The sequence below is a fragment of the Emydura macquarii genome, unplaced genomic scaffold (genome assembly GCF_026122565.2).
Source record: "Emydura macquarii macquarii isolate MOO-44397 ecotype Brisbane River unplaced genomic scaffold, CSIRO-AGI_Emac_v2 contig_383, whole genome shotgun sequence".
Taxonomy (NCBI): domain Eukaryota; kingdom Metazoa; phylum Chordata; order Testudines; family Chelidae; genus Emydura; species Emydura macquarii.
The window spans coordinates 38456-65644 of NW_027130520.1; the positions used below are offsets into that span (position 1 = coordinate 38456).

General features: G+C 40.4%; 1 protein-coding gene across 7 annotated transcripts in view; it reads right to left on the bottom strand.

Moving 5' to 3' along the window:
- The window catches only part of CUNH8orf88 (chromosome unknown C8orf88 homolog), a 37154-nt gene extending 15156 nt beyond the window's left edge, over positions 1 to 21998 (bottom strand). For 2 of the 7 annotated variants that reach the window (XR_010917662.1, XR_010917664.1), the window contains exons 1-6: positions 21860 to 21913; positions 16650 to 16748; positions 13187 to 13266; positions 11642 to 11726; positions 10393 to 10499; positions 1562 to 1675 (exon numbers count right to left, since the gene is read on the bottom strand). Coding sequence is in view for 5 of the 7 variants with exons in the window: in XM_067536210.1 (XP_067392311.1) it covers positions 1625 to 1675; positions 10393 to 10499; positions 11642 to 11726; positions 13187 to 13266; positions 16650 to 16734 (408 nt within the window). In the remaining 2 variants the exon portion in view is untranslated. Of the gene's footprint in view, positions 1 to 310; positions 1676 to 10392; positions 10500 to 11641; positions 11727 to 13186; positions 13267 to 16649; positions 16749 to 19322; positions 19377 to 21859 lie in introns of those variants that run through there. The other 5 variants (XM_067536210.1, XM_067536226.1, XM_067536200.1 and 2 more) reach the window with 5 other exon arrangements.
- Positions 21999 to 27189: the final 5191 nt, after the last annotated feature.

Sequence of the window (27189 nt, forward strand, 5' to 3'; positions counted from 1 at the left end):
AGAGAAAAATTCTAAAATCAAGGAATCAGTCTTCCTGCCAATGAAGTATTATTTCCTATTACTAATGATATAGCCAATCACTAATTCAGAATTGGCAACAAAATATTTAAGGAATCTCAGTCCTAAGAGAGTTTGAGACAGAAGGGATGAGTGTAAAACTGGAATATCCTTCAGCATTAGTTGTAGGGTTGCTACTGGAAAGAACATACCTCTATCCCCCAATTATAACTGAACTAATTTCAGTCTTTTGTAAGTTTAAGGGTTTCAAATTGATACATTGTGTGTTTCAAAGATAAGTGTATAAACAGATTTCATTTGCAAAACTATTTTTAATCAACATACACAAGGAACATTAAAGAATTACAATGATTATCTGAAACAGATGCTGTGTGTACAGAAACAAACATGAAAAACACCAAGAGAAAATCCAGGACTTGTTTGGCAACCTTATTCTGCATATTTTAGGAAAGATTAAGACAACTGAGAAGCTAATCACATCTTTACAAAATGTAACTTTGCAAATGTTTAGTATTATTGCTCTTACTATCTAACCCTTCCTCTGGTTCAATTTCTGTTTTAAATATATCCTTTGCTAGAAAAAAAATAACACTAGGAAAAGTCCAAGTTCAGGAGTAAAAGGATTAATTTCAGCCTTATTGCAGTTCTGAGTACAGAAGCTATTACAAGTAGTTACACCAATATAAAAATAGCTTTTGTATTATTCTTGAAGTTAGTCAATTTAGAGAGCTATATTTGCTTATATAAACAATATTGTACATTATTAAAAGGCTTTTTGAGACTTCTTTTCATTATGTAATCCTTATTTAAGGAAGCAGCTACAAGACTCTCATGCTGCACTAGTATGCACTTCCCCATAATAGCTTTGTCTGATTCTTGCAATTTTTCACTCTGTCACCACTTCCAATTTCCACTTTGGAAAAATCAGTACCATTGGATGATTCTAGTTAGTATCACAATTCCTGAAGTCCACTGCCCTATAGATAGCTCCCTGTATAGCCAACAATTGTTAGGGTGGCTATTCTAGTTTTATGGAAACTGTTCTGCCTTTCAATGAAACCAAAAATGTCAAGATATTAAACATCTTGAAAGAAACTAGGTGTGTAGCCATAGAATGCAAGAAGTCACTGAGCATCAGTGTGAATTATTGAAAAGCAATCAAAGTAAATTTTAAAATACAAGAAATAATATACTTACATACACCTAAGTCATGTTTGAGAATTACTACAACTTGTGTTTCTGTTCCATTATTACAGCTAATGAAAATCTGAATATCGCAAACAAAATCTGAGTCAGAAATACTGGTTTAAAGTTGGTGTTTAGACAAATGTTAAAATTGATTCAGAGAACCAAAATTTGTCAGTGTTGAAAATACTTGCTTTTGATAATTAAAGAACCAAATTTACATCATTGTAATTTGTTTACATTCTACTGACATTCTTGACTAATGACCAATATTTATTTATTTAATTTTTTAAAAGTGTTTAGGCACCTAAGTGCTTCTAAATTCCACTAAATTCTGCATCTTAAGGCACCTAAATACCTTTAAAAATCTGGCCCTTAATCCACTCCAGTTGTAGCTGTCCAAAAGATGGATTTCTTATCTTCAAAAGGACCTGTCATTTCTTGCATAAGGCAATAAAAAAGTTTTGTTTTCCTGTAAGACAAACAGACCCAAAAAATTACTTCAAAGTTAGAAATGTCATTGAAATATTTACACTACACATAGCAAGTTAAATCTCACTGAACGGTAACAAAGTATTCACGAGATATGTATAATAATCATGTAAGGTTGTAAGACATTACAACAAGAATTACAGGTTAATTAAATGCCTCAATTTGTGACCTAAATTTTTAAAAGCAATCTGGGATTGTACACCAATCTGAGTTACCTTAATGGGACTCAATTTTCAGGAAATACTAAGTGCTCACCCTCTGAAAATAAAGATCTCTTAAAATACATCAAGATGGAGACCCAAATATTAGTAGTCACTTGAAAATTTAGACTAGTATTCAGCTACACTTGAGGATCTTATATTTAGAACATTTCCAAATTGCTGCTCAACAGCTACCTCAGAAGGTGCTTACCACCCATAACTGAGGTATGAAAGCCAGTAAATGGTGGAACAAATAGATCTGTTTTGATCAAAAAAAAATTCTATCAGTAAATAGTTCTCAAAGACAGTATGCTGAAATAAATCCACAGACTAAAGGTGCTCCAGGCAAACCTCCAGAAATAGAGGACTGAGTAAAACTTACAACCAATACAGACAGCAAGATACTATTATAAAGAGGGACTAACAACAGCGATAGTAGTAACAGTGATTTATAAAACGAATAAGATAACATCACAACTGAGAATACAGGGGATAGTCTTGGAAATGAATGGCAAGGAAAAGGAACATAAGAATTGGGTTCACTACAGAGAATGGTTAATACTGAAACTGAACTAGGATCTTGGCATTGGCATAGCAGCCAGACAGAAAATTCCACATAGCTGCACACCTAGGACAATCATAGAAAACTTGTGACCTAGCTAATACTGCCAATAGGTCTCTAACTAATCAAGCTGAGTGACCCTGAAAGTTCACACCTGATTTTGAAATACAGCAACTCATTTGGAAACATTTCTTGTGGTTTTATGTATCAGTGGTAGACAAAAAAAACAAGTTAGATTCAGAGGGCATCAGGCCAATCAAGGTAAAAGCCAAACTTTAAAAGTCAGCTTGTGAAGTACTATCTTACTGAAATGGACTTTGCAGAAGGAAGAAAGAATATCTGCAGCACAACTGGCAAATGCGTGAAGTCATGACATCACCACTGAAAGACTGGCATATACATCACCACTACCCTTGAAAAGTTTCATAAAATCTCCTGTTGAAGTAGAGCAAAAACCTTCGGTCACATGCTATAAGCATTTACACTCGAGACAGCTGCTATCATTGACAAGAGAGGCCATTCATTTTAGGCTAAGCTGTCTAACATCTCCACTAATAATGGTCTGTAATGTCCCTATTGGTTTCTAACGTGGAACAAAATCAGAAAACACTCACAGCTATTTATCTGTATGTTAAAACTGGTACTTGCCCATACAAGAATGGTAGTGGATATATACTCAGACTTTAAGGTCAGAAGGGACCATTATGATCATCTAGTCTTACCTCCTGCACAACGCAGGCCACAGAAACTCACCCACCCACTCCTATAATAGGCTCAACCTCTGATTGAGTTATTAAATCATGGTTTAAAGACTTCAAGGTACAGAAAATCCACCAGCAAGTGATCCATGCCCTATGCTACAGAGAAAGGTGAAAAAACCCCAGGGCCTCTGCCAATCTGCCCTGAGAGAAAATTCATTCCCGACCCCAAATATGGTGATCTACTAAATGCTGAGTATGTGGGCAAAACTCATCAGACACACACCCGGGAAAGAATTCTCTGTAGTAACTCAGAATCCACCCCATCTAACATCCCATCAAAAGAAATTGGACATATTTACCGCTAAAAGTCAAAGATCAGTCAACTGCCAAATTAGGCTGTCCCATCATACCATTCCCTCCATAAATTTATTAAGCTCAGTTTTGAAGCCAGCTAGGTTTTTAGCCCCTCCCCCCCCCCCGATCCCTTTGGAAGGCTATTCCAAAACTTCACTCCTCTGATGATTAGAAACCTGCATCTAATTTCAAGTCTAAACTTCCTGATGGCCAGTTTATATCCATTAGTTCTTGTGTCCACATTGGCACTGAACTTAAATAATTCCTCTCCCTCCCTGGTATTTATTCCTCTCATGTATTTATACAGAGCAATCATATCTCCCCTCAGCCTTCTTTTGGTTAGGCTAAACAAACCAAGCTTTTGAGTCTCTTCTCATAAGGCAGGTTTTCCATTCTGTGGATCATCCCAATAGCCCTTCTCTGCACCTATTCCTGTTTGAATTCATCTTTCTTAAACATGGGAGAGCAGCACTGCACACAGTATTAACAGAGGAGGTCTCAGCTCCTTGAATAATGGTATTAACACCTTCCTACCTCTACTGGAAATACCTCACCTCATGCATCCTAGAACTGCATTAACTTTTTTCATGGCCACATCACACTGGCAGCTCATAGTCATCCTGTGATCAACCAATATGCCCAGGTACTTCTCCCTCCTCTGTCACTTCCAACTGATGCGTCCCCAGTTTATAGCAAAAATTCTTGTTACTAGTCCGTAAATGCATGATCTTGCACTTTCCACTATTAAATTTCATCCTATTTCTATTACTCCAGTTTACAAGGTCATCCAGATCTTCCTGTACGATATCCTGGTCTTTCTCTGTATTGGTAATACCGCCCAACTTTGCATCATCCGCAAACTTTATTAGCACATTCCCACTTTTTGTGCCAAGGTTAGGAATAAAAAGGTTAAATAAGATTGGTCCCAAGACCAATCCCTGAGGAACTCCCTCCAACCTGACACTTCACTTTTCAGCATGACCCACTGTAGTCTCCCCTTTAACCAGTTCCTTATTCACCTTTCAAATTTTCATAGTAATGCTCATCTTTTCCAATTTAAGTAGTAATTCCCCATGTGGAACCGTATCAAATTCTTTACTGAAATCTAGGTAAATTAGATCCACTGCATTCTCTGTCTAAAAAATCTATTATCTTCTCAAAGAAGGAGATCAGGTTGGTCTGGTATGATCTATCTTTTGTAAAACCATGTTATATTTTGTCTCAATTACCGTTAATCTTGATGTCCTTAACTACTTTATCTTTCAAAATTTTTTCCATTACCTTGCATACCACTGAGGTCAAACTAACAGTCCTGTAGTTACCCAGATCACCTTTTCCCGCCCTTTCTTAAAAATAGGAACCTTGTTAGCAATTCTCCAGTCATATGATACAGTCCTTGAGTTTACAGATTCATTAAAAATTCTTCCTAATGGGCATGCAATTTCATGTACCAGTTCCTTTAATATTCTTGAATGGAGATTATCCGGAGCCCCCGATTTAGTCCCATTAAACTGTTCATTTGGTTTCTACCTCAGATGTGGTAATTTCTACCTACAGATCCTCATTACTATTAGCCATCCTGCCATTATCCCCAAGGTCTTCATTGGCCTAATTAAAACTGAGGCAAAGTACTTGTTTAGATATTCAGGCATGCCTAGATTATCCTGAACCTCCACCCTATCTTCCATGCTTAGCAGTCCCATTTCTTTCTTTGTTTTTTTTTCTTATTTATATAGCTATAGAACCTTTTACTATTGGTTTTAATTTTTTTTGCAAGGGTCAACTCTACTTGGCTTTTGGCATTTCTCACGCTATCCTTTCCATGTTCTGACCTCCAAGAGATAGCGTTCCTTGCTGATTCCCTCCCGTCTTCCACTCCTTAAAGGCTTTCTGTTTTCTCTTAATCACTTGTCTGAGATGCTTACTCATCAAGCATGGTCTACAACTCTTGCCAATGAATTTTTTCTCCTTCCTTGCGATGCAAGCTTCAGATAGTTGCAGAAACTATGATGTCCTCACTATTCACCAACAACAAATAGAAAATGGCACCCCCTCTTGTTGGTTCAGCAACTGTTTGGTGAAGGAATCCATCAGATATCACATCCAGGAAAATCTGGGCCCTGTTATTATTAACAACACTTGTCCTCCAGTCTGTATCTGGGAAGTTAAAGTCTTCCATAATCAAACAATTCCCAGTAGTATTTATTTCTTTAAAAACATTAAAGAGATCTCTATCAATATCCAAATTAGATCCCAGTGGTCTGTAGCACACCCCAAGCACTACCTCAGCGGAGTGCTAGTAGCTTTCTTCCCCAACGTGATTTTTGCCCAGACTGATTGTCTCATCCATTCCATCACTTCTAATTTCTTTACAGTCTACCTCATCATTAATATACAATGCCACTCCACCACCTTTGCCTTTATTTCTATCTTTCCTAAACAGCACATACCCTTCCATACCTGTACTCCAGTCATGACTACTATTCCACCATGTTTCTACTATCCCTATAATATCTGGTTTCACTTCCTGCACCAGTAGTTCTAGTTCCTCCATTTTGTTACCCAGGCTCCTCGCATTGGTATACAAACATCTTAATTTTTGCTGTTTGGCTTCTCTCACATTCCTTACCCAATTTGGCAGTGTCTTTCTACTACTGCATCGCCTATCAGACTAGTATCTATACTACCCTTCCTCTTAATGTCCTTTCTCCTAACCACTGTTGTATCCTTTCTTACTTCATTTTCCTCCCTCCCAATGCTAAAAATCAGGCATAGAGATTACCTTTGCATTTCCCAACCATCTCCCCCAAATTCCTATTTTAAAGCTCTCTTAATCAGTTGTGCAACCCTTCATCCTAGATTAACATACTGAGAAAGTGGTAGGTAAAGGTTTCTATCACTTTGCAGGAGTCTCTAAGATTTAAGTACTCTTATTTCAAATGAAAATGAAGAACTACACCGACTACTTCAGATTACAAACAATACAAAGGGCCTTCAAGATGTGTTCAGCATATGCAAGCCAAAATAAAGTTGATTTGTAACCCCCTTCTTTTTATGGAACTCACCACTGTTCTACAAGCCTCCAACCTCTAGTCTGCTTCTGGTGCAGTTGCAGAACCAGGCATTTCCTTCTGATTAGATAGGCAGTGAAGTTGCAGCCTATTAGGTTGTAGCAATAAGAAATGCAGGGAGCCATTTAGACATTGTTCTCTTGAATAAAAAGCCCAGCCCACTGGACACTGATTTCAAAAGAAAAATTCCAAGTGGATCTCATGGAGATAGGCATGTGAACCAAGTAAAATAAAAGAGAGTCCTATAACCTTTGAAGAAATGTAAAGATTTCTCCATAACACTTTTATCCTTGAGGAATGTTGTTTAAATCGTCACTATGGTAAACAGCTGGAGTCACCACCACCAGAAAAGTGTCCATGTGAAAGATCTGAGTTCACAAAAAGAGAGGGACCCCCCCCATCAGTTGGCCAGGACTACAGTACTCGTAAGAAGCTTGGAAGTGAATGGAGAATATTCTTGCAGAACACAGCCTGCTGTACAGTTCTGGGAAAAACTCATTTCAAGCAATTGGACAGAATTTTTATATCTGATTACAAACAAGCTTCACAAACTTTATTCTCTAGAGACATTAGCAGGAAGAGGGATCCTAGGCTTGTTGACAGAAGTGCCCTGATTCTGGAGTGATATTGGCAAAACTCAGTTCACTAACACAACATCCCATGGACAGAACCACAAGATTCTAATGCACCTCCAGGTAAGGGCTCATACACAAATGTGTCTGGTTGCAACTGATCTCACTGTCACATTAATAAAGGCAGTACTAGCTTCATGCTGAGTTGTCTCGATATAGAGAAAAATCTCTTAAAAATAACCAGGGGTAAAAGATGCAGATATGCAGGCCATCTTCTACAACTTGAATTTATGTTCTCACAAAAATGAAAGCTCTCAGTATGGCATTGCAGACAGGTTTTCCTAGAAGCAAATCAAGAACTATATGATCAGGTGATGTTCAACTGTGTCCGGAGAAGTTTCATCCCAGTTATAGAAGCCTCTGTCACCAAATATCACAAAAAAACTCCAAGAAGCCAGTATTAAGAGCTTGGGTTTATCCTGTAGTTTATCAGTCTGTGTCTTGGCAGTATGCAGAAGTTGCCACATGTTCTTTGCTGACTGGAAGATGATGATTGGTACTTGAATCTGAACTACAAGGGAAGCCATTTCCAGGTTCTTCAAAAATATCCCATTATATATAGTACTGGATGGTTTCTTAATTAGAATGGCCACAGCATTATTTAGGGAGCACAAGCTCATTTGGCATCCAAGAGTTCCCCAATTCCTCGTGTCAAGTGGCACTGCTTGATGTCCTGCTCACTATCCGCTTCTTCCCCAACAGGCACAGAATGGGCTAAATTTATGCAGGAATACTGACCATCAGAGCACAGCACAGAGCATGGACATAATGCAAATACAATGAGTACTTGCTCCACACTCCAACAGTAGAATATTAAGGCACTTTAAAAAGTTCTATCAGAGCTAGGTATTGCTATTATTATTTAAAGGTGTTGGACACCTCGACAAAGATGGTCTATCCTGATTTGTACGAGACTTTCTACTTGAATGACATTTATACCAGTTTAAGGTGAGATTTGCACAACGTATCTGAGGAAACCAGGAGAGATTTTGGGTTCTTAAGCCCTGGATTCAAATGGCCTTGGATCTATGTATGTAGATCCAACAGCCATGACAGTTATGGATATCCCACACAAACATGACCAATTCATTGCCTATAAGTGATGTGACAGGGTCAACAAGAGTGCAACAACCCAAAGAGTGCTAGAAGACTGATACATCAGCCACAGGATCAGCAGGTCCATTTTCCCCTGATAGCTGAGCAGGGGTTACTCCAAGTGAATTAATACACCTGGAGCCAATCCCTGCTCAGCTACCAGGGGAGAAGGGACCTGCTGATCCTGGGGCTGATATATTGACCTTCTAGCACTCTCCAGTAGCCCTCTGATCTGACCCTGTCACAGTGGAGAAAGTATTTGAAAGGGAAAGTTTGTTCCTTGCCAAAAATGGAGAGAGAAATATTCGATACAAGTAAATAATTACCACAGAAAAATATTTGAGCATTTGGGAGCTGAGAAATCCCCCAATCACAACACTTTTAGATCAAACTTGGGTCATGCAGATTATTTAAAAAAAAAAAAAAAAAAAAAAAAAAAAAAAAAAGTAAAAGTAAAAGTAAAAGTTGCCAACCGCAAGAAGAGAATAGCTAAAGGATTCCACACCAAACTGAAGATATATTCTACAGTTATTAAGAAGGAAAACTGAAGCAACATGGCTAAGAAACCAAGCACAGTAAATTTCAATAAGGTTAAAAGCTCAGCCATTGTTAAGAGGCAACAAAGGAACTTATAGCTGAAAGCACTACGGAGCACTGTAGTTATTATGCATTGTTGGCACTTAACAAAACTTTAGGGCTTTGCAAATTCATGCTCAGAGCACTGTAACAAGGGGGCGTGAACTCCCTCGGAGTGTAACAGGGAAAGCACTCTACACGCCCCTTGGTGGGTGGAGACAGAACAGCCACAGCCCACCATGACAGAAGCAGAGGGGTAGGACAGGAAGTATAAAGGGAGAGCCCAGAAGCTCAGTTGAGTGGGCACTGCCGGAGGCCAAGGACATGTCTCTGACACCGCTGAAGCTTGAGCCTGAGCATTATGGCACTGAGGACCCAGAGGACAACTCAGACACCCATGTATCCCACATAAGGTGCGTAGGAAGTAGCCCAGGGCAACCAGACTATAATCCAGTTATGTTATTGCCTAAAAGTCAGTCAGTGCGTTTCGACTGGATCCCTGCGGACGGAACCGTCTGCCACCATTAAGGCCCTGGACTGGGACCCAGTGAAGTAGGATGGGCCCAGGTTCCACTACCCCCCACTGCCAACTGCATCTGTGGGGTGGCAGCCATCCCACTGTAGGCCAGAAAGCCAGCTTGCTGGCTCTGCCCTGCCACAAGGCCCCATGACTGCTTGATGGCTCTGCCCTGCCAGTGGGTCAGAGCTCTAGACCTTTTGGTGCCCCAACCCAGCCTGAGGGCCTGAGCCCCAAGACTATTGCCAGCTCAGCCACGTCTGAGGGCCCGAGCCACCTTTCCTTGCTTATAGCCCTGTCCTGTTTAGAGGGCCAGGGCCTCAGAGGCAGCTAATTTCTCCCTTTTTTGAGCTTGCCTCATTGATGCACCAGCAAGGGGCATGGCCTCCCGCGGAGACTGATTAGGAGGGACGTCCACGCACGCCTACAAGTGTAAATTCACAAGTATGGATCTTTTTGAAGGCAGAGATGTTTGTTTGTGTTTGTACAGCATTTGCCATTATAAGACTCTAGATCAGGGGTGTCAAACATACGGCCCTTTAAGCGATTTGTGGGGCCAGAGTCTTAAAGCGGCAACACCTTCCCCTCCAGAATCCTGCCACCGAAAAGGGAAAGTCGTCCCCAGTTTTTCGGCGGCGGGTATCCCTCCCAGAAATCTCTTAAAGTGGCAATGTCAGTGTCCCCACAGCGAAACGGTAGTGCCGAAAACTACTGATGCTGCGCCGCCGAAAATGGGCAGAGTGCCTGAAATATTTGGCGGAGAGTATTGTATGGCCCCTTCAAAGTACAGGGTCTGTGATTTCGGCCCGTGACCTCGAGCGAGTTTGACACCCCTGCTCTAGCTGCTACAGTAATAATGTTATAACCACACCATGTACCTCTGCAAACAGATTTTTAAAAAGTTAATCTTTCCTCAATCAACTCTGACAGTTGGCAACCTGCAAGACTGCTTTTTCATTGCTTGGTTTAAATTGCAAGAATACACTTACTGGTTTTTCAAGTACAATAGGATGATCAGGAAGAAATTCTGGCTTCTTTTGAGAGAGTGAAACACTTGAAAGCTTTAAGAGAAAATCTCTGCTGTATTTAATTCTTTCTGCAAACACAGGGTTATACACAGATTACTATAAAGTTATTGGTTAAACAGGGATGTTTGCAAAGCAGCCTAAACGTTGACATTTCCCAGCTTTTGAGTGCCTGACTTTTCTAAAAGTTTTTTTTAATGAAAAGGTTGCACTTGTGTGCACATGCAATATACACCTACTCTTAAAAGAGCAGTTATTGAAGGACTAGCTACTTCCGGTCATTGCTAGTGTACTACAAAGTATTTCATGCATAGATCACCAGTTTGAATCTGACACAGTTCAGCTGGGATTGAAAGTTAATGCTAAAAACGGAAGTTTCAGGGTTCTTATTCAAAATGAATTTGGTGGATCTCAGTTCCAGATCTTACACCACAAACTCCCCTCTCATAAGTTTGCACTAACTAGCAGAATGTGCAGAAAGGCCCAGAACTAGCCATGGAGACTGATCTGGAGAAATTTCCCTTAACGGTAACAGGTAGATCAGTGTTCAGACATGCTCTCAGGGCAGTATGCGTAGTACACTTAGCCCTTGTGAATGTAGTCCTCAGAGTATCAAGCTGGTGCCTTTAACCAGCATTAAAATAATCACATGAACTTAAGAGATGAACTTATATGCAACTTTGCAAACACACAAGTGTCATGAGCTAGTTGGCACACGTGTAATACATGAAGCTGCACAAATATTGACAGCTCTGCTTAGGGTTTCTTTACACTGAGATTTTGTTTTTTTTACTGTTATGGCTACACTAATATAGCCTCATTAGTGCAAACATGCCACATCTATGCTAGTCAGCTATTGCACTGCTGTGGAACATCAACACTAGAGTTTTACACCAGTGCAGCTATATCAATGTCTATACCATATGAGCCCTAAAACCCAAACGTGCCTCTCAGTGGAGTTTTCTTGTAGTTATGCACAAGGTCAGACAACATTAACAGAGTTTAAGTTTAACATACTACTTTACAACAAAGTAGCAAGGTTCCAAAGACTGGCTCCTTCACATACCCCAATCCACATATGGGAGGAAAGCATTACCTCTAAGCAATGACAGATATCTGGAACAAGACTATGTAATTTTTCCAAGTTCATATTTTCACTCACACGTTGGAAGCAGGCAATTCAAACATTGATCTACATACAAACAAAGCTTACTTTTTTTAATTTCAGGCTCTTGCCACTCTGGTTGACTAGGTATCATAGTTTGATTTAAGACCTGCATTCCAGTAGCCATATGCCACTAAAACAAGGAAAGAAGAACATGTAATTTATTCAAATTTCATAAACATTCCCAAAAATGCATCATCAAACCCTGGAATTTCCTTCTGATGAACTAAAATGATCGGCAAAAAAAACAAAGCTATATTGTTTCAAGTAAAACTGCAGTGATTAGTTTCAATACAGAAGAGTCAAGTTCGCTTTTATGGTTATGAAGGTCATGGACAACCCACAACACTGTGTAATTGTGGAATATGTTTCCTTGTCAGTAAGGTGGGTTTATTGGGGGGGTGGGGGTGGGGGGGGGTGGTTCCTTCCCCCTACAGTACACTTCCTGCTAGTTCTTCACAGCCAACACATTTAAGAGAAAACTGGCTTCTTCTAATCATTGTTCAGTCAGTAACACCTACGGAGACCTCAGGAAAATACAATAGGCATAGTTTGAAAGGCAGGATTGCACATATGAAACTGAGACAATGTCCACCCTGGCCAACTTTGTTACTATAATTCACAACTGGCACAGCTCCAACATTACTGCGTATAGATGAGATTCTTGAAGAAGTCACTGATTTATCTCTGAAATCTTTCTGGGGCATTCGCAACACCAGTGGTGGGTGCCACGTAAGATTGGAGACATGAAGTGTTCCAAGAGACACAGACAGCAACAGCGAGTTTTAGAAAAAGCATATTTTTTTATTCCTAAAAGATGTGTTTTTACATCTATTTTAATACAAAGTTTGATGATATGGTGTTCACGGTCATTGCTTGAGTTAGCAGGCAGTGTGAATTAGTATTGAAATAGCAGACAGTCAAAACAAAACAGAGGTTAAGAATACAAAGAACAAGCACATTTTGCTGATCTTTCTAATCTGGCCCTCAAAATGAGCTGAAAACGCAATTCTCCAGTTAATACATACTGTAGTCTCTTCTAAACACAGGAGGCACAGCAAAAGTTTGTCTGACAAAACATTTAGGAACCATATTTGGAGGAAAGTTTTAATCCAAATTTTATAAAGTTTGCTGCCTCAAATGTGTTGAATATATTTTCACATAAAAGGGAATATAAAAATTCTTGCCACCACTTAGTAAGTAAAAAACATGGTAAAACAGGGAGGGGGGAGGAAAAAAAAAAAAAAAAAAAAAAAGCTAGTGACTGGCTCCCTACATCTAATTTTTAAAAATTAAAAAAAAATAAATAAATAAAAACAAGCTACCGGAGGTAAATTTCCAATCCCACATTGTCATTTATGGAGATGCATCTTTCATGTCTTAATGCACATTTGTTAGGGAATTTTTGTAGCTCAAACTAAACGAACACTTCCAGGACTACACTGCTTAGTGTGCAATTCAAGAACATCTCTCGCTGGCAAGACTACCTACTTCTTTAACAGATGGATCAACCGACAATTTATGATACTTCATGACACGTGCATTTATAGATTTAGCCATCAGTGACTTGATTCTATTCACTTAAATGCTTACCCAGCTAACTTCACTATGTAAACATACTGGAGTGCTGCATGGAAATTCAGCTTCGACGTTGAAAGTGACTGTTGAGGCTGCTGGAACAAGAGTAATAGTAAGCAAAAACAAAGTCCATTCAGAACATATTTTGATACGACATTTGTCACCAGAACTTTACACACCATCATAGGGCAATGATGAAGGAATGAACAAACAAACAAATAGTTTATCAATTACTTCTCAAATACTTTGATAACATTGCACCATGGGATATTGTCCCATTTCTTGCAGGATCTTAACAGCGTAACACTGTGGATTCTAAACTGTTATTTGGCTGCTATCCACAGTAGCACTGCTGCATTTATTTCCCAATCCTGCAACAGCTGTAATACTTCGCAATTTCAGCAGTCCCTCCGCCCAGCCTGTGTGAGTCTTAATGATAATATTATGTTCTCATTCTCACATCACAAATGGGAAACATTTCCCACTAAAATAGCTATTTTTAAATTGTATTTCTTTATGCTAATCTACAGTTATATCAATTTCCAAATTGTATGTAAAAAACTGACATTTTTAGTTACAACGACAAAGAATTAGAAATACTGTAGTTGGACGCTGAGTTTTTCCAAAAGAGATGACAAATAATTAAACTCAACTCTATTTCACTGGAGAAGCTGGACTTTGAGAAAGCAACAGAACAAGTCTTTATAGTCAAAGAATCTTTTACCTGTCCTTTCTCCAAGCGTGGGGTTCAGGGCTTTTGTGCACACAGGGGTTCTGTGCACACACACTTCCTGCCTCCCCTTCCTTAAACAGCACCATTATCAGTAAACAAGAACAGCTGATGATCCAGCCACTAGCAAGAGTGATTGCTAAGTAGGTCACAATTATTTGTGGCATTTTTACAGCAACAGCTCTGGGTTAATGTATGCAGGTCTACACTTGTGGTGGTGTGAAGAGTACAGACACTGCACTCCCAGCAAATATAGGAATAAAAAACAGCAAAGACAGAGGCACCATTCAGGCAAGTAGAATGCCCTGCACACCTGAACCCTAGTGTATACACCCTACACAGCTCTCTGTATACCCAAACAGTGACTCTCACCATCTACACTGCTACCTCCTCACTGCCGGAACTTTTCCCCACTGCCTCTCCCTTCCGGAGCCTTTCACTGCAGCCCCACAAAGCCTACATGCTGCCACAACTGTAGACAAGTTCTTTACCGTTCTACCACACTGCTTGTGGGAAGTAAAAGCAAAAAACTTTAATGAGAAATTCTAAATGACCATAAAGAAAAGGCTACTTACTATAATAGAAAAGACTCTTCAGGAAGTGCTACAACTGCAGATTCACACCCTGGCAATGCAAAGCTTCAGAAACCCCTACTGGGGAGTTGTACAAACACTCTCACATAACAAAAATGTCGTATATAAACTTAGCTCTGAAAAGTCCATGCTCCCCCACCACATTTCCCTCTCCCCATCCAGCTCAGTTCCTTCCCCTGAACCTCAGAAACTAATGCTTTGGAATAGAAATCCGGGGAAGGGAGAATGGCAGGTGAGTAATATTAAGTATGCAGTGGCAACACTCAAAGAAGGATAATCCTTCCTTAAGGTGTCCTCTGCCTATTCTCAGAGTGGGAGGTTAGCTAGCTGTGCAAACCCCAAGATGGTAGGCTGAGGCGTTCTAATTGGACAGACTGTTGAACTGACCTCCAAAAGCAAGCATTAGCCTCTAATGCCAGCCTAGGAGCGTAATGCTGAGCAAGAGTCAGTATAAAACTCAATTTCTTAACAGATTCCAACACTGAGAAATTGTGAAGGCAAGCCATATATGGTGTCTTAGTCTTAGCAGAGTGAGCCTTAGTTCCATCAGGTCTGGAACTTTAGCTGAAGTGTAACAAGTTACAATACATAACCTAATCCATTTAGACAGAGACTCTGTCAAAAATCAAGCCATCCCTCACACTAATCCCCATAAACAACACATAATTTAGAAGATTCCTAAATGCCTTAGTCCTATGTGAATAGGAACTTAAAGCTCTTTTGACAGAGCACAGGCCACTTTGAAAGTTTTTGGGAAGAAAGGCATGAGATCAACGGTCTGGTTAATGTGCAATTCAGATACTATTTTAGGGATGAAAAAGATGGGTAGGGATGTAGGAGTAGGTGCCCGCTAGGGTCTGTTAGAGACCTGACCAGATCTAAGACCTCATCTGGATCTGAAGAGCAGACTCTCAAAGCCTTGTCTGTATTAAAAGTGCATTTTTAAACTGATTTTAGTTAAAGCAGTGCAAATCCTTGCATGGACGATCTTGATCTGTTTAAACCTGGTTTATAATCTTACTACTGACTTCGGTTAAATTGATATCAGACAGATTTAATACTATTTAAGAGTGTCCACACAGGTGTTTTCACTTGAGTAACTGAAGTCAGTTAAAAACCACACATACAGCAATTTGTGCTGAGATAGAATTTATGCAGAACTGCTCCAACCCTTCTTAACTAAGTTTCCAAGGAGGGTGTGGTTGGGGGAGGGGAGGAGGAAATCAGTATTCCAAGCATCAGTCATTAGCTTGGTCTTCATCAAGGCACATCAATCATTGAATATGAACCTCAGATTCCAAGACAAGACAGGGACAAGAGAGACAGACTGCTTAAACTCCAGCCCTCTGGGGAATCACTATAGAAAATATCTGATGCTGTGCTCAGGTCAGTCTGGAAAAGTAACGATGCAGATTAAACTACTAAAAAACTGAATTAGAGACAACAGTTTAGCAAGACAGTCATCAAAACACCAGAGGTTCCTGCATCTGCAATTAGCTGCAACAAAGGAGGAACTAAGACAGTCGGGGGCTGTTTGTTGGCCTCATTGGCTATGAATGGCCAGTACTTCCCTCAAGTAGCCCCAAACAGGTACTGCTTTGTAGAAGGTTTCAGAACTCTGCCTCATTCAAAAAGTACACCCTACAAATAAATATATACAGAGGCCACTTCCAAGAAGAATTCATCTAGTTTTGGATATTATTACAAACTGGGTTCAGAACAAGTTCACAAAAGTTTGCAAGCCTTTCAACAAACTTGGTCCAATTTATGATTGGACTGTTTTCATCTGGCTTTCCTGTGTTTTAGGATCTCATTCGAGCTCTAAGAATATTGTTTTGCACACCTGCAAGCAAAGGCCAAAAAGTTTCCAGAAGCTGTGACTGGATGACGGGATGGATCACTCGATAAGTTGCTCTGTTCTGTTCATTCTCTCTGAAGCATCTGGCCCTGGCCACTGTCAAAAGACAGGATACCAGGCTAGATGGACCATTGGGTCTGACCCACTATGTCTGTTTCTATGTTTCCTATAGGTAGTTTTTAACCACAAGCCTTCAACAGAAATGAATTCAAGACATTCAGCACATAAACCTGAAGTTTCCCTAAAGGTGATCTGTCAGTCTTTGTTAAATGAACCAATTTTAACCATGCTACTCACCATGCTGCAAAGACAGGTGGCGCACAGGTCTTGCCGGCTGAAGGGATTTACCAATCAGTTGTTTAGTTTCCATTGTCTTTAACATTTTGAGGCTCCACACTTTAAAAAAGAAATATGTGCATATAAAGCATTTAGCTACAGACATGAGTGCCACATTATATCTTTCTTTTTCAGGAAAATCTTCTTTGGCTTCTTTACTGTACCACGCTGCATTATAATGCAAAAATATAAAGGGCATAGTTTATAAACACCTTGGGAAAACAGTTCCTGGATTGAAGAACAATAAATATCTAGTCAATCAGTTTCAGAATGAGAATTCCATATAATAAATCAAGTCATAAATCCCAGAATTGCCTTTTTAATTACTTCAAACAACAACTATCTTTTGGGATATCTTATGTATTTACTGGTAGGTGAAAATTCAAGCAATGAGTTACTTCTGAACTACTCAAATGGTTGTAAGGTCCAGGATTCTGCCCAAGATTTTTCCTAATATCATGGACCCAAAGAAGTGACAGGGCTAATAAAAGAGGAGTAAAAAGGAGTTACTGAGCATTTGTTGAAGATAGATCCCATGCCCCTCTACCACTCACTGCCCATGGTCTACTTTTGTGTATGTGCTCAGTCAGCAGATTTAATTTCAAGATATTTTGATTGTTTAGTCTAAAAGATGAAGCACACACACAACATAGTATTTGTTAAATTAAGATGGCAACAATGGACAACACTGCAGTTTTGAGCTGTATGTGACATCACATCACAGATCAGGCAAACATGCAACAACTTCTTTCTCGGTGTTCAATTCTCAACACAACTAAAAACACAAACAAGTTAAATCTGAAAGAGCAACATAAAATGCTGGTGAGGGGTGCCTGGACTGAGCTATAACAGATTGAGACATAAACATATAATTTGGTTAAAAAATAACCAGGATAGGAAAGATGGATATGGAACATATAACATGAACATAAACAGCAAAGATGAAGAAGTTCGTTCATGGAGAATAGTTAAGAATAGCAGGGATCAAATTAAGGAAAATTTAGGTTGAACATTAGAAAAAGTGCTCCAGTGTTTCACAGCCTACTAGAACTCCAATAAGGAAAATTATAAAGCTAGCCTTGACAAAAATACTGAGAAGTTTCAGAAACAATACTCCATTGGTAGGGAGATAAAAGGAAAAAAAACTATTTGATATGAAAGTGTTCAGTAAGACCAATCTATGATTCAAGAGTTGTTCCACTGCTGGATAACAGGGAACTACATATATTACAAAAATTGGACAAAACTGAAAACCAACATGGAATTTTGGTGTTAGACTCAATGGTAGACCCTGCTGGACAAAAGAAAACTAAGATTTTGCTTTACAAAGCTACCCAAAGAGAAGCTGTGTTTTATCTAGCCATCTTAGTGTCCTTAACACATCCCCTTTTTCACTGCAGTTGGCATGACTAGAAAACAGGTGGTGAAGGTAGTTTTCAATCAAGTTAGCTTAACAAAATTGATAAGCCACCTTAAAACATTTTTACAATTATGTTCTAGCTCAGGACTTACCTACACACAAAGTTGCATCACTTTAATATCACACCTTTAGTTAAACCAGTGCAATGGTGTATTTAGATTTGTGTCTTTGCCACCATGACAATTCAACTAGATAGCAAAGATACACAAACTGGATGGCAAAGACGATGGAAGCTACCAGAGCCTTGGTGGGCAAGGCTTCCCAAGCTCCCATTAATGCAGCTGAACTGATGAATGCACCAGTGGTAATTAACTTCTAAAATTCCCTACTTTGTCTTTAACCCAGGGAATCTCATGGTTTGGTGGAACTTTTGCCATTTCCTTTGGAGAAACAGAGTAACAAAAGGAACTTGATATAGTATTTGAAACTGTACAAAAAAAAATGTGTAGTCTCCAAGGAACTATGCAACCCAAGGAAAGACTGTTGTAGTAAGGCAAACCCAAAGGAAGCCATCAGGTAGCTGGAACAACGGGAAAGAAACTAAAGCTAGATAGGGAATGGAGTAGGGATAGGAAGCAGGGAGGCCGTCCAAAAGTGTGATCCAGTATCACTTACAATATTATAGTTATACCACTTCAAATAATCACTGGAAATTCTAAATGTCAAGGATTTGTTAACCATCCTTTTTGTACATATTTAGCTATATACTCCCCATTACAATGGTATGACTTCATTAGTTGTGCTAGATTTCTAAACTTCAAAAGTTTTAAGTCCCCAAATCTGTAATTACATTAGTGCAAGTTACAGTGAAGCATAACAGTCATTTAAAATCCTTCTCTTCCTCCCCTTATCACAAAAGCACAGCACATTATGCACTACTAACTCTCAAGAGAAACATGAAGGTGTTTGCACTGATCTTGACTATCCCAAGACAACTATGGAGTCCAAAGTTTAGAGATTAGCAGGCAAGTACAAGAAGAATAGATTGTCAAAGTGTTTCACGTTTTTTAAATTAATGTAAAGACTACTTAGATTTTGGTACCAATTTAGTAATTTACTACCTTGACTATTGGTCTGACTGTCAAAGACCATCAATTAAAAGATCCTAATGGTTACGTGCAAAAAGAAAAAATAGACTTTGAACAATTGTTTATTTACATTGTATATTTAAGATCTGAAAGGATTATAAAAGAATATTAACTTTATTTTCCTACCTTTTTTTTCCCCTTTGAGATCAGAAAGGAGGTTTTGTCTACCCTGGAAGACAACTAGAGAAGTGGTAGGATTAGGATACCAGGAACAAGGAAGTGAAACCTGAGAGGACGCATTTTATTTTTATTCAGTCTGCTTAGAGCTTTAGGGATGTTTATTTACATGGTATTTAAGCTAAATACAGAGAAACATTTAAGAGAAAGAGCATTTCTGTTTAAGATTCCACAACCCAAATCCTTCTTTTAAAGTCTGTCTGAACAATCTCACAGTCCACAAATCAGTGTTCAACAAACTTTTAAGCAAAGCCTGCAACCACCAGACTTTGCACCTCTAATATTTCTAAAATAAAAAGCTAGGCCACCCTCCATAAGTTGTAGCCTTTCAGGCAATTAGTAATATTACAATAGTGCCTACAGACCCAAGCTAAATTGGACTCCATTTGTTAGAGTCTTGCAGTTCCATAGTAAGAGAATCTTTTGGGGGCAGAGGCTATAACAATCTTAGCTCAAGACAAGATGCAAATGGTGGATAAAACAAATAGGACTGGAGGGGGAGGGGCAGAAGAGGATAAAGCACAACGGTAACACTATTTATTTTACTAGACCATGCATAATTTGTAGGTTAGGCAGATCAGTAACAATCTTTCTACATCAAAAAAATCAAAGAAAAGCACAATCATTTTCCTCCTCTTTGCAGATACCATTCATAGTTTGTTTTTGAAACAAACACATATACACACACTGCAGTTCATCTTTAAAGGGTCACTCAACTTGACCTTTCTGAAGTTGGCTAATTTTTTTAAGTTTGTTTTCTAACAGTACAACACCTCAATAATGTGACCCTGATACACTGTATATATTTAAATTCGCTTCTTTTCTGTATTGTTTACAGACCTCTTTGGGAGCAGGAGCAAGCGAATCCAAGAGCTTTAAAAAAAAAAAAAAAAAAAAAAAAAAAGGCTCAGGTTCACTCCCCCTGTGTTCCCCCAGCACCATCACAACTGCTCTCTAGTCTGTACAATGTAGTGAAGAATTCTACATACTTCAGAGATACCCAGAAGCGTATCTAGCCAGTCAAGGACTGCCCCATTACCTACCAGCCATAGGGGTCCCTGGCTCTCATGAATGGAGCCTGTTTCAGGATGGGGGGGTATTACTAACCCATGTGCTCCTCCCAATTCAGCCCAGACTCCCACAAAGTGGACAATGCCAGGGATTTCCACTGCCCTTCCAGTCCAAAGACCACTCCTCAGTTGCCAAGTAGAGGATGGGAAGGAGGCACCATTTCCAGCTACAATAAGAGAACCAGGGACTACCACTGCCCCCATCCCACCCTCCAAGATGCTGTTGCTCCTGCTCCCTGTTCAAGTAGCAGGACAAAGAATACCACCACATTTCATGACCAACTCCCTTCATAATTTAGCTCCAGCAGATTCATGTGGTGAGAGAAACCCTCTGGAACTCCCTTGTGGACTCCTTCAATTTACCAGTATCCATCATGCTTCTAGTTCCTATAAGGTGCATCTGCTACCTCTCACTCCAAGAAAGTCTGCCTCAGATTTTTACTGAGTTTTATTTTGAGGGGAGGAATTTCTGGTGGTGCATAAGGGGAAGGGTACCTACTCCTGTCAGATGCTGACTGCCTCCCTTCCCCACCCTAGCCTTTGTGCAAAGATCAAGGGAAAGAGAGACACCATCAGCAGCAAACTCAAACAGCAATAATTCTGCTGTGACCAATTAACACCTGCATGCATGCACAATAAGAATGACAGCATAGTCATGCAAAAGAAATAGCAAAACTGACAACACTAGCAATGGACTGTCCCTCAAATGCTGTCAAGTATACAAAATAACCAAACTGAGGAGAGAAGTGATTCTTTAATCTTTCTAGTTTAGTGATCTTAGAGTGAGTTTCAAGATGACAGTGCCCTTTAAATGAAATCATTAACCACCACTGAAAATAGTTTAAAAGTAACATTTTCCCCTAATCAAGTATTAAGTGATATTCTCCAGTCTGCACTAATACTTAGCAATTTAGGGAGTACTGTTGCTAAAAAAAGGTTTTATAGCAACAATTCAATTTCCTAGTGTAAACAGGAGCTGATGAAGAGCTCACTGAAGCCCAAAAGCTCATCTCTTCCACCAACAGAGGCTAGTCCACTAAAAGATTACCTCAGCCGCATGGTTTCTGTTGTGAACTAGGATCCCTTAAATCAGTAGCCATACATATATCAGCACCCTGGTTATTCTGAGTATTAGTGTTCGCTGCTTGTTAGTTTAGAGGATGAGGAGTTATACTGGTATATCGATGGGACTGGGAACAGCTTAACAAACAAACAAACCAACCAACCTATCACAGAGACCTGCTTTTGTACATGGCAGACAGGAGTCAGCCAAATCTCTTCACCCCCTCCGCAGGTCGCCTTTAACCATCTGGGCTAGACATAAACTTTCAGCATCTCTGGTGCAGTGAGTCCAGCACAGGACAACGTCTGTCACCTACTACCATCGCCCCGCCCTTGGACCCCCATCACCCTTACCCACAGCACAGCACAACGCGGCCCGCCTTTCGCCCGTGCCCTACGCCGCACCTGCCCACAGCGAGCCGCCGCCACGAGCGCAGCTCCCCGGGAAGCGAGCTGACTTCGCACTTTGTTTGACTACAACCCCCGCGTGCGGGGCGGGGTCAGACTCCGGAAGGGGGCGGAGCCTTCTCGTTAACCGTTTAACTGCTGCGTCGTTCAAGGAATCCCGGAAGGGGCCGGACGTGTGCAATAGGCACCGCCCCCTGCATCAGTCCCTCACTACTAGCCTCCCCTCTTCCCCCCAGCGCCAGGAGCCAGGCGACGTCCCTGCCCGGCCCGGCCCGGCCCCGCCATCAGCCTACTCTCCCCTCTCCTCCCCCGCCTTCATCAGCCGGGTGCCGCCCCCCCCCCTCCATCCCTGGCGTCGGGTGTTTGCTCGTCCGCTCCTGAACGGGGGGTGCGGGAAGCAGCCTGCGGTTGAGGGGCGGGGGCTAGGCTGTGTGATGGGTGTCTCCACCCCCCCCCCCATGACAATGCTGTGTCCCAAGCGGCTGCTGGGGCCTCTGCCTGGGGGGTGTGTGTGTGGGGGGGGGGGGTCAGCTGGGGGGTTGATTGAGGACACAGCGACTTCCCAAGGGCTGAGTTGGGGATTGACATCGCGACATCCCAACGTCTTCCCGCCCGAGGCAGGGGGAGCTGGCAGTTCTGCCCACCCCACCGCCTGCAGAGACCACGACTAGGCACAATGCCGTGAGACGTGTCAGACACCACTGAGTGCAGGCTGCCTCGTCTGTGCCCTGCCCTGCCAGGGGCGTAGCGTGGCAATGCTTGCATTTCTGGCCCCTGCCAGGCCTCACGCACCCTCAGTGCAGGGCAGGAGGGGTCCCCGCCTCCCACCAGATGGCGCCGCTCCCCAGAGTAGGCAGCCGTGGGGGGGGGGGGGGGTCCTACCTGCTGCCAACGCCTCCTCACACCCACACACTCTTACCTGTCCCGTGGCATCTGCCCTTCCCACAGCGCAGTCAGTCCGGCGCCAGCTCCCCCTGGCAGAATGACCTCAGCCCCCTGCCAGGAGGTAGCAGGGGCTGGGGGAGCTCCTCCTGGTCACCTACAGGTCTCTGTCACCTGCCTGTCCCTGGGCTCTGTCCAGCCACTCCTCAGAGCCTCCTGCGGCCCCCACCCCCTGGGTGACATGAAGGGCCCAGCCGGCCCCACCCCCAGGCCAGCGTCCAGGAGCCTGGCCTCTCCCACCCCCCCAACAATACATCACTGGCCCTGCTGTAACCTTTGCTGTGCCATTAGGATGGCACTCACTTCAAGCCTCTTCTCTGCACCTGTGAGGCCTAAGAAATAACTGGGTTTTAAATGCAAGCAGGGATTCTCATGCAATATCTTAGTTTTTAAAAAAAAAAACCACCAATATCACAAGAAACAGTTGTCAACACTGAGACTGTAACAGACAGAGAAAGCCTCAAAATGATCCCTAGAGAGGGAGCTTTGAGGAGATCTGGGACACAGCTGCATGAGGGAGAGGCTATCTCCCATCTCATTACCTGCTCTCTGGGATTCCTGGTAGGTGTGCTATGAGGAGTCCCTCTACTCCTCTGCCCTCCAGGAGTGAGAAACTTGGTGAAGGCCTGACCTTTCCTTCCTACTTATCACTAGACAGGCCACAAAAGTGTGATTTTTTAAAGCCAACTGAAATATTCCTGTCAGTTCCTGGAGGATTTATTGACAGGTTTTGAAAAGAAACAACCACACTGAATTCACTGTATAGTAATATAAACCCGAAAAAGGGGAAAGCAAAGTCCATGATAATGTAATTTGACAATAGCATTCACCAGAGGACATCTGTCTACTCATTAAATGACTGACTCTAGACAGTATGGCATTAAGTCTTGGGCTGTGTTTTTATTTTCTAATATAGGTCACTCTTCACTTAGACTGTACTCTTCAATTCTTTAAGATGGGAATAGAGCAGGAACAGGTAATTTTCCAATACAAATGTGAAACCTATTCTCATTATTACTAGGTTGAGATCTCTGTTCTGATATCACCCATCCTTCTATGCTGTAGAGAAGATGCCAAAACCCAAAGCAGCTGGAGAGTCATTCATCAAGAAGTGAAAATCTGCATGACGCAGAAAGATTTAAGGTGTGATCTGCAAATCATACAACAGCTCTTGCCAAGTAGCTGTAGAAAATCAAGTGATGTGAATATTTAGATACTTGTTAAGGAAGGACCAGAAGTGAGCCTGGGGCTTCTCATGTTTGCAAATGATACCATCTTGTATATTTTTAAACTAAACAATTTTAAACTTCTGCATCAGGGGAGCAACAACATCAACAACAACAGAAGAACCTTACTGACTCCCAATAAGGGCAGTACAAGACTCAATACTATTAAGTTACATTCTAGATAGTTACCCAATTTTTGCTTAAGTACTTTTATGCTATTTAACTACACCACCTCAATAAGAAATCCATCTCATCTATTCATCACTGTCATTGTTAAATAATGCCTCCTTACACTTTTTTTCCTATATTCCCAGTTTACATTCTTCCCCTAAAGTTCTACCTATTCAACATCCTCAAATAAATAACCAAACTTATTTTTATAAGAATTTGCTAGTTTAAATACTTCAATCATGTCACTGCTTAATAATCTTTTCTCAAGACTGAATAATCCCAGTTTCTCTGTTTGTTTTATATTGAAACTTTGCCATTTCATTAAGCATCCTGGTTCCATGCTGTACTCTCTTAACTGAATTATATCTTTCTTCAGATAAGGTGACCAAACCAAGACACTATGCTTCAAATGTGGGCTAACAAAAAAGTGATTGTACAATATTCTTATACCTCTCTTTACACAAGCCAATTTACTATTAATTTCCTATCTGCACAGTAGACCAAAAATTTAAATGTTGGCAAGAGGAATCAGATCTCATTTACCTATTACTGATAACTTGCTGCGATCTCAGAACAATGCCACCGTTCAGAAGGCGAAAGAAAATCAGAAGTGGAAGTAGAAATATTATTTTGACGGAAGGGCCCATGATCTCCCATCTCTTAACCCAGGTGATAGAGTGTGTCTGAGAAATCACCTCTCTAATACTGGTGGCCAAAAGGGTACCATTAAAGAACAGCTATATCCAGTCTTATGTGCTCCAGACAGACCAAGGGGACACATTTCATCATAATCTACGAGTTGTCCAGAGAGTTCCAACACCAGTATATCGTCTCTGACTGATCCAGTATCATCAACATACGGTGAAGAAACTGTCAGGGAAAGAGAGAATTCAAATTCGAATGAAGAGCTGGTACTGAGAAGATCTAATCGGATGATCAAACGTCTGGAAAGATTCATAGAGACTTGCTAGGATATGTGAGGAAAGTGGGTGGTAAAGACTCATCTCCTCATGTTTTCCTGATGCTGAAATTACCAGCTCTGGTGAATATTTGCATTTTATTTGATATACTGTGTTTTATACTTCATATTTTTACATTACATAGCAATAGTCTAATAATCCCCATAACTTCTGGTATATATGATCATCAATTTGCAGAACTGATGGCAGTTCTATTTAAGGGGCAGTGTGAAATGCTTTTTATAGTATAATATTATTACTGCTCACTTTTCAGTGTTTCTAATACGCTTAGACACTTGGAGGTAAAATATATTTCTGTATAAATAATACCCTTTTCTATTTGGCAAACTCGTCAAACAGGTATGATTGCTTCGTCTAATTGATTATTTTTTGCATCTCAAGCCACACGGATGGGAATAGCGCCACAAAGTGGCATTTAATTTGTTTACTACTGCTAGTTCAGCAAAGCATAAAACATACCAAAGAGGATATCAGTATTGCATGTGTAAAAATGAGCAATTGCATATCTAAAAGGCTATACAATTGTAATTGTCCATGATTTTAGTTTTCAAATAGACAGTGCTTAATAGCAAAGAAATGAATACGTGCTGAAATAAAAGAACACTTGGCTTGACTGATGGGCATGGTTGTCTTTTCAAACTTCAAACATTTTCTGTGTAATTTATAATTGAATCGTGGGTCCAAATGCAATCAATGTATTTGTATATGTAATTAATTATGATTTGTTTAGCAGCTCTCTGTGGGAGAGATTTGTTCCTGAAATCGCTGTGAAAGTATTTTCAACATGTGTGTTAGAAAAAAAGAATTTGAAACAAAGTGTTGAACAGAGAAAAATGCTAGTAGACTTCTGTCAATAGACCAAACTTTTAGAGATATAGGTGTGTTTATTTGGGATATACTTATTTAAATGGCTATGAGAACAGCTATTTCAGCTGGAACCACTTAGCCCTGCAGACTGTGACATCAAACTCTTTTCATTTAGCCCTACCAGACTATGACATGGGCATTGGGGAGATAAAATCCACTCATTCCCTGAATGCCTGACTGGCAGCAGCTGCTGTTGAAGCTGCCTTTTTTAATATAGTGATTCTATTGTTTTATTCTCAGTGGTCTTTAAAAATTTGAAAGTGATTTTTAATTAAATAAAATCAGGATTCTGCCTGTGACTGCTTTTCATACTAACAGGACAAGACATTGTTTGAATTAAAAAATAAAAAGTCATGTAGTATAAACTGTTAGCATAAACAAACATAGATGAAGGTATTAATTTGTATGTTAATGAGTTATGGGGCATTAACTAGCATGAAATGGAACATGCAAAAAAAATTCCTTTCACTTTTTAAGATTGAACCATTTTCAGTGCAATTATATTTCACAATTTTATTAAGAGTATTGTGATATTTGGTATTTTTCCTTGAAGCCTCAACTCCTGCAATCATGTAATTTTGTGAGAATCTCAATTTTTTTTGCTTTTGTTTTTTGTTAAGGAAATGTTTTATAGTCCTTGTGGTTGTGAAGAAAAGTTTGAAAATGTGACCAAAGTGAACCCTAAGGGCTCAAAAACCAGAAGGTACATAGAACCCAAATTATATGGCTTTAAAATCATGAGATTTTAAAATAAATCATGATATTTGGGTGCCTGACTCATGATTTTTGAAGACTTGAGGTTTGCATTATTGAACTTGGTACATGAATTGCAAAACCTAAACTGAAAAGTAAATTAAAATCCCAAATTTGTGAACTGAACATCCACAGTGACTAGACTCTGGTGGGCATTAAGCAGCAACATTTTAACTAACCTTAATTTTAAAACGTTGTTGTAGACTCTCTGAAATTTAGTAGCACTTCCTGCTTCACTGAAGACATCCCAGAAGACACTTTACTGTAACATAAGACACCAGAAATTCCATTGCAATCTATGATATCTGTGATGTCACTGGGGTTGCATTACAATGGA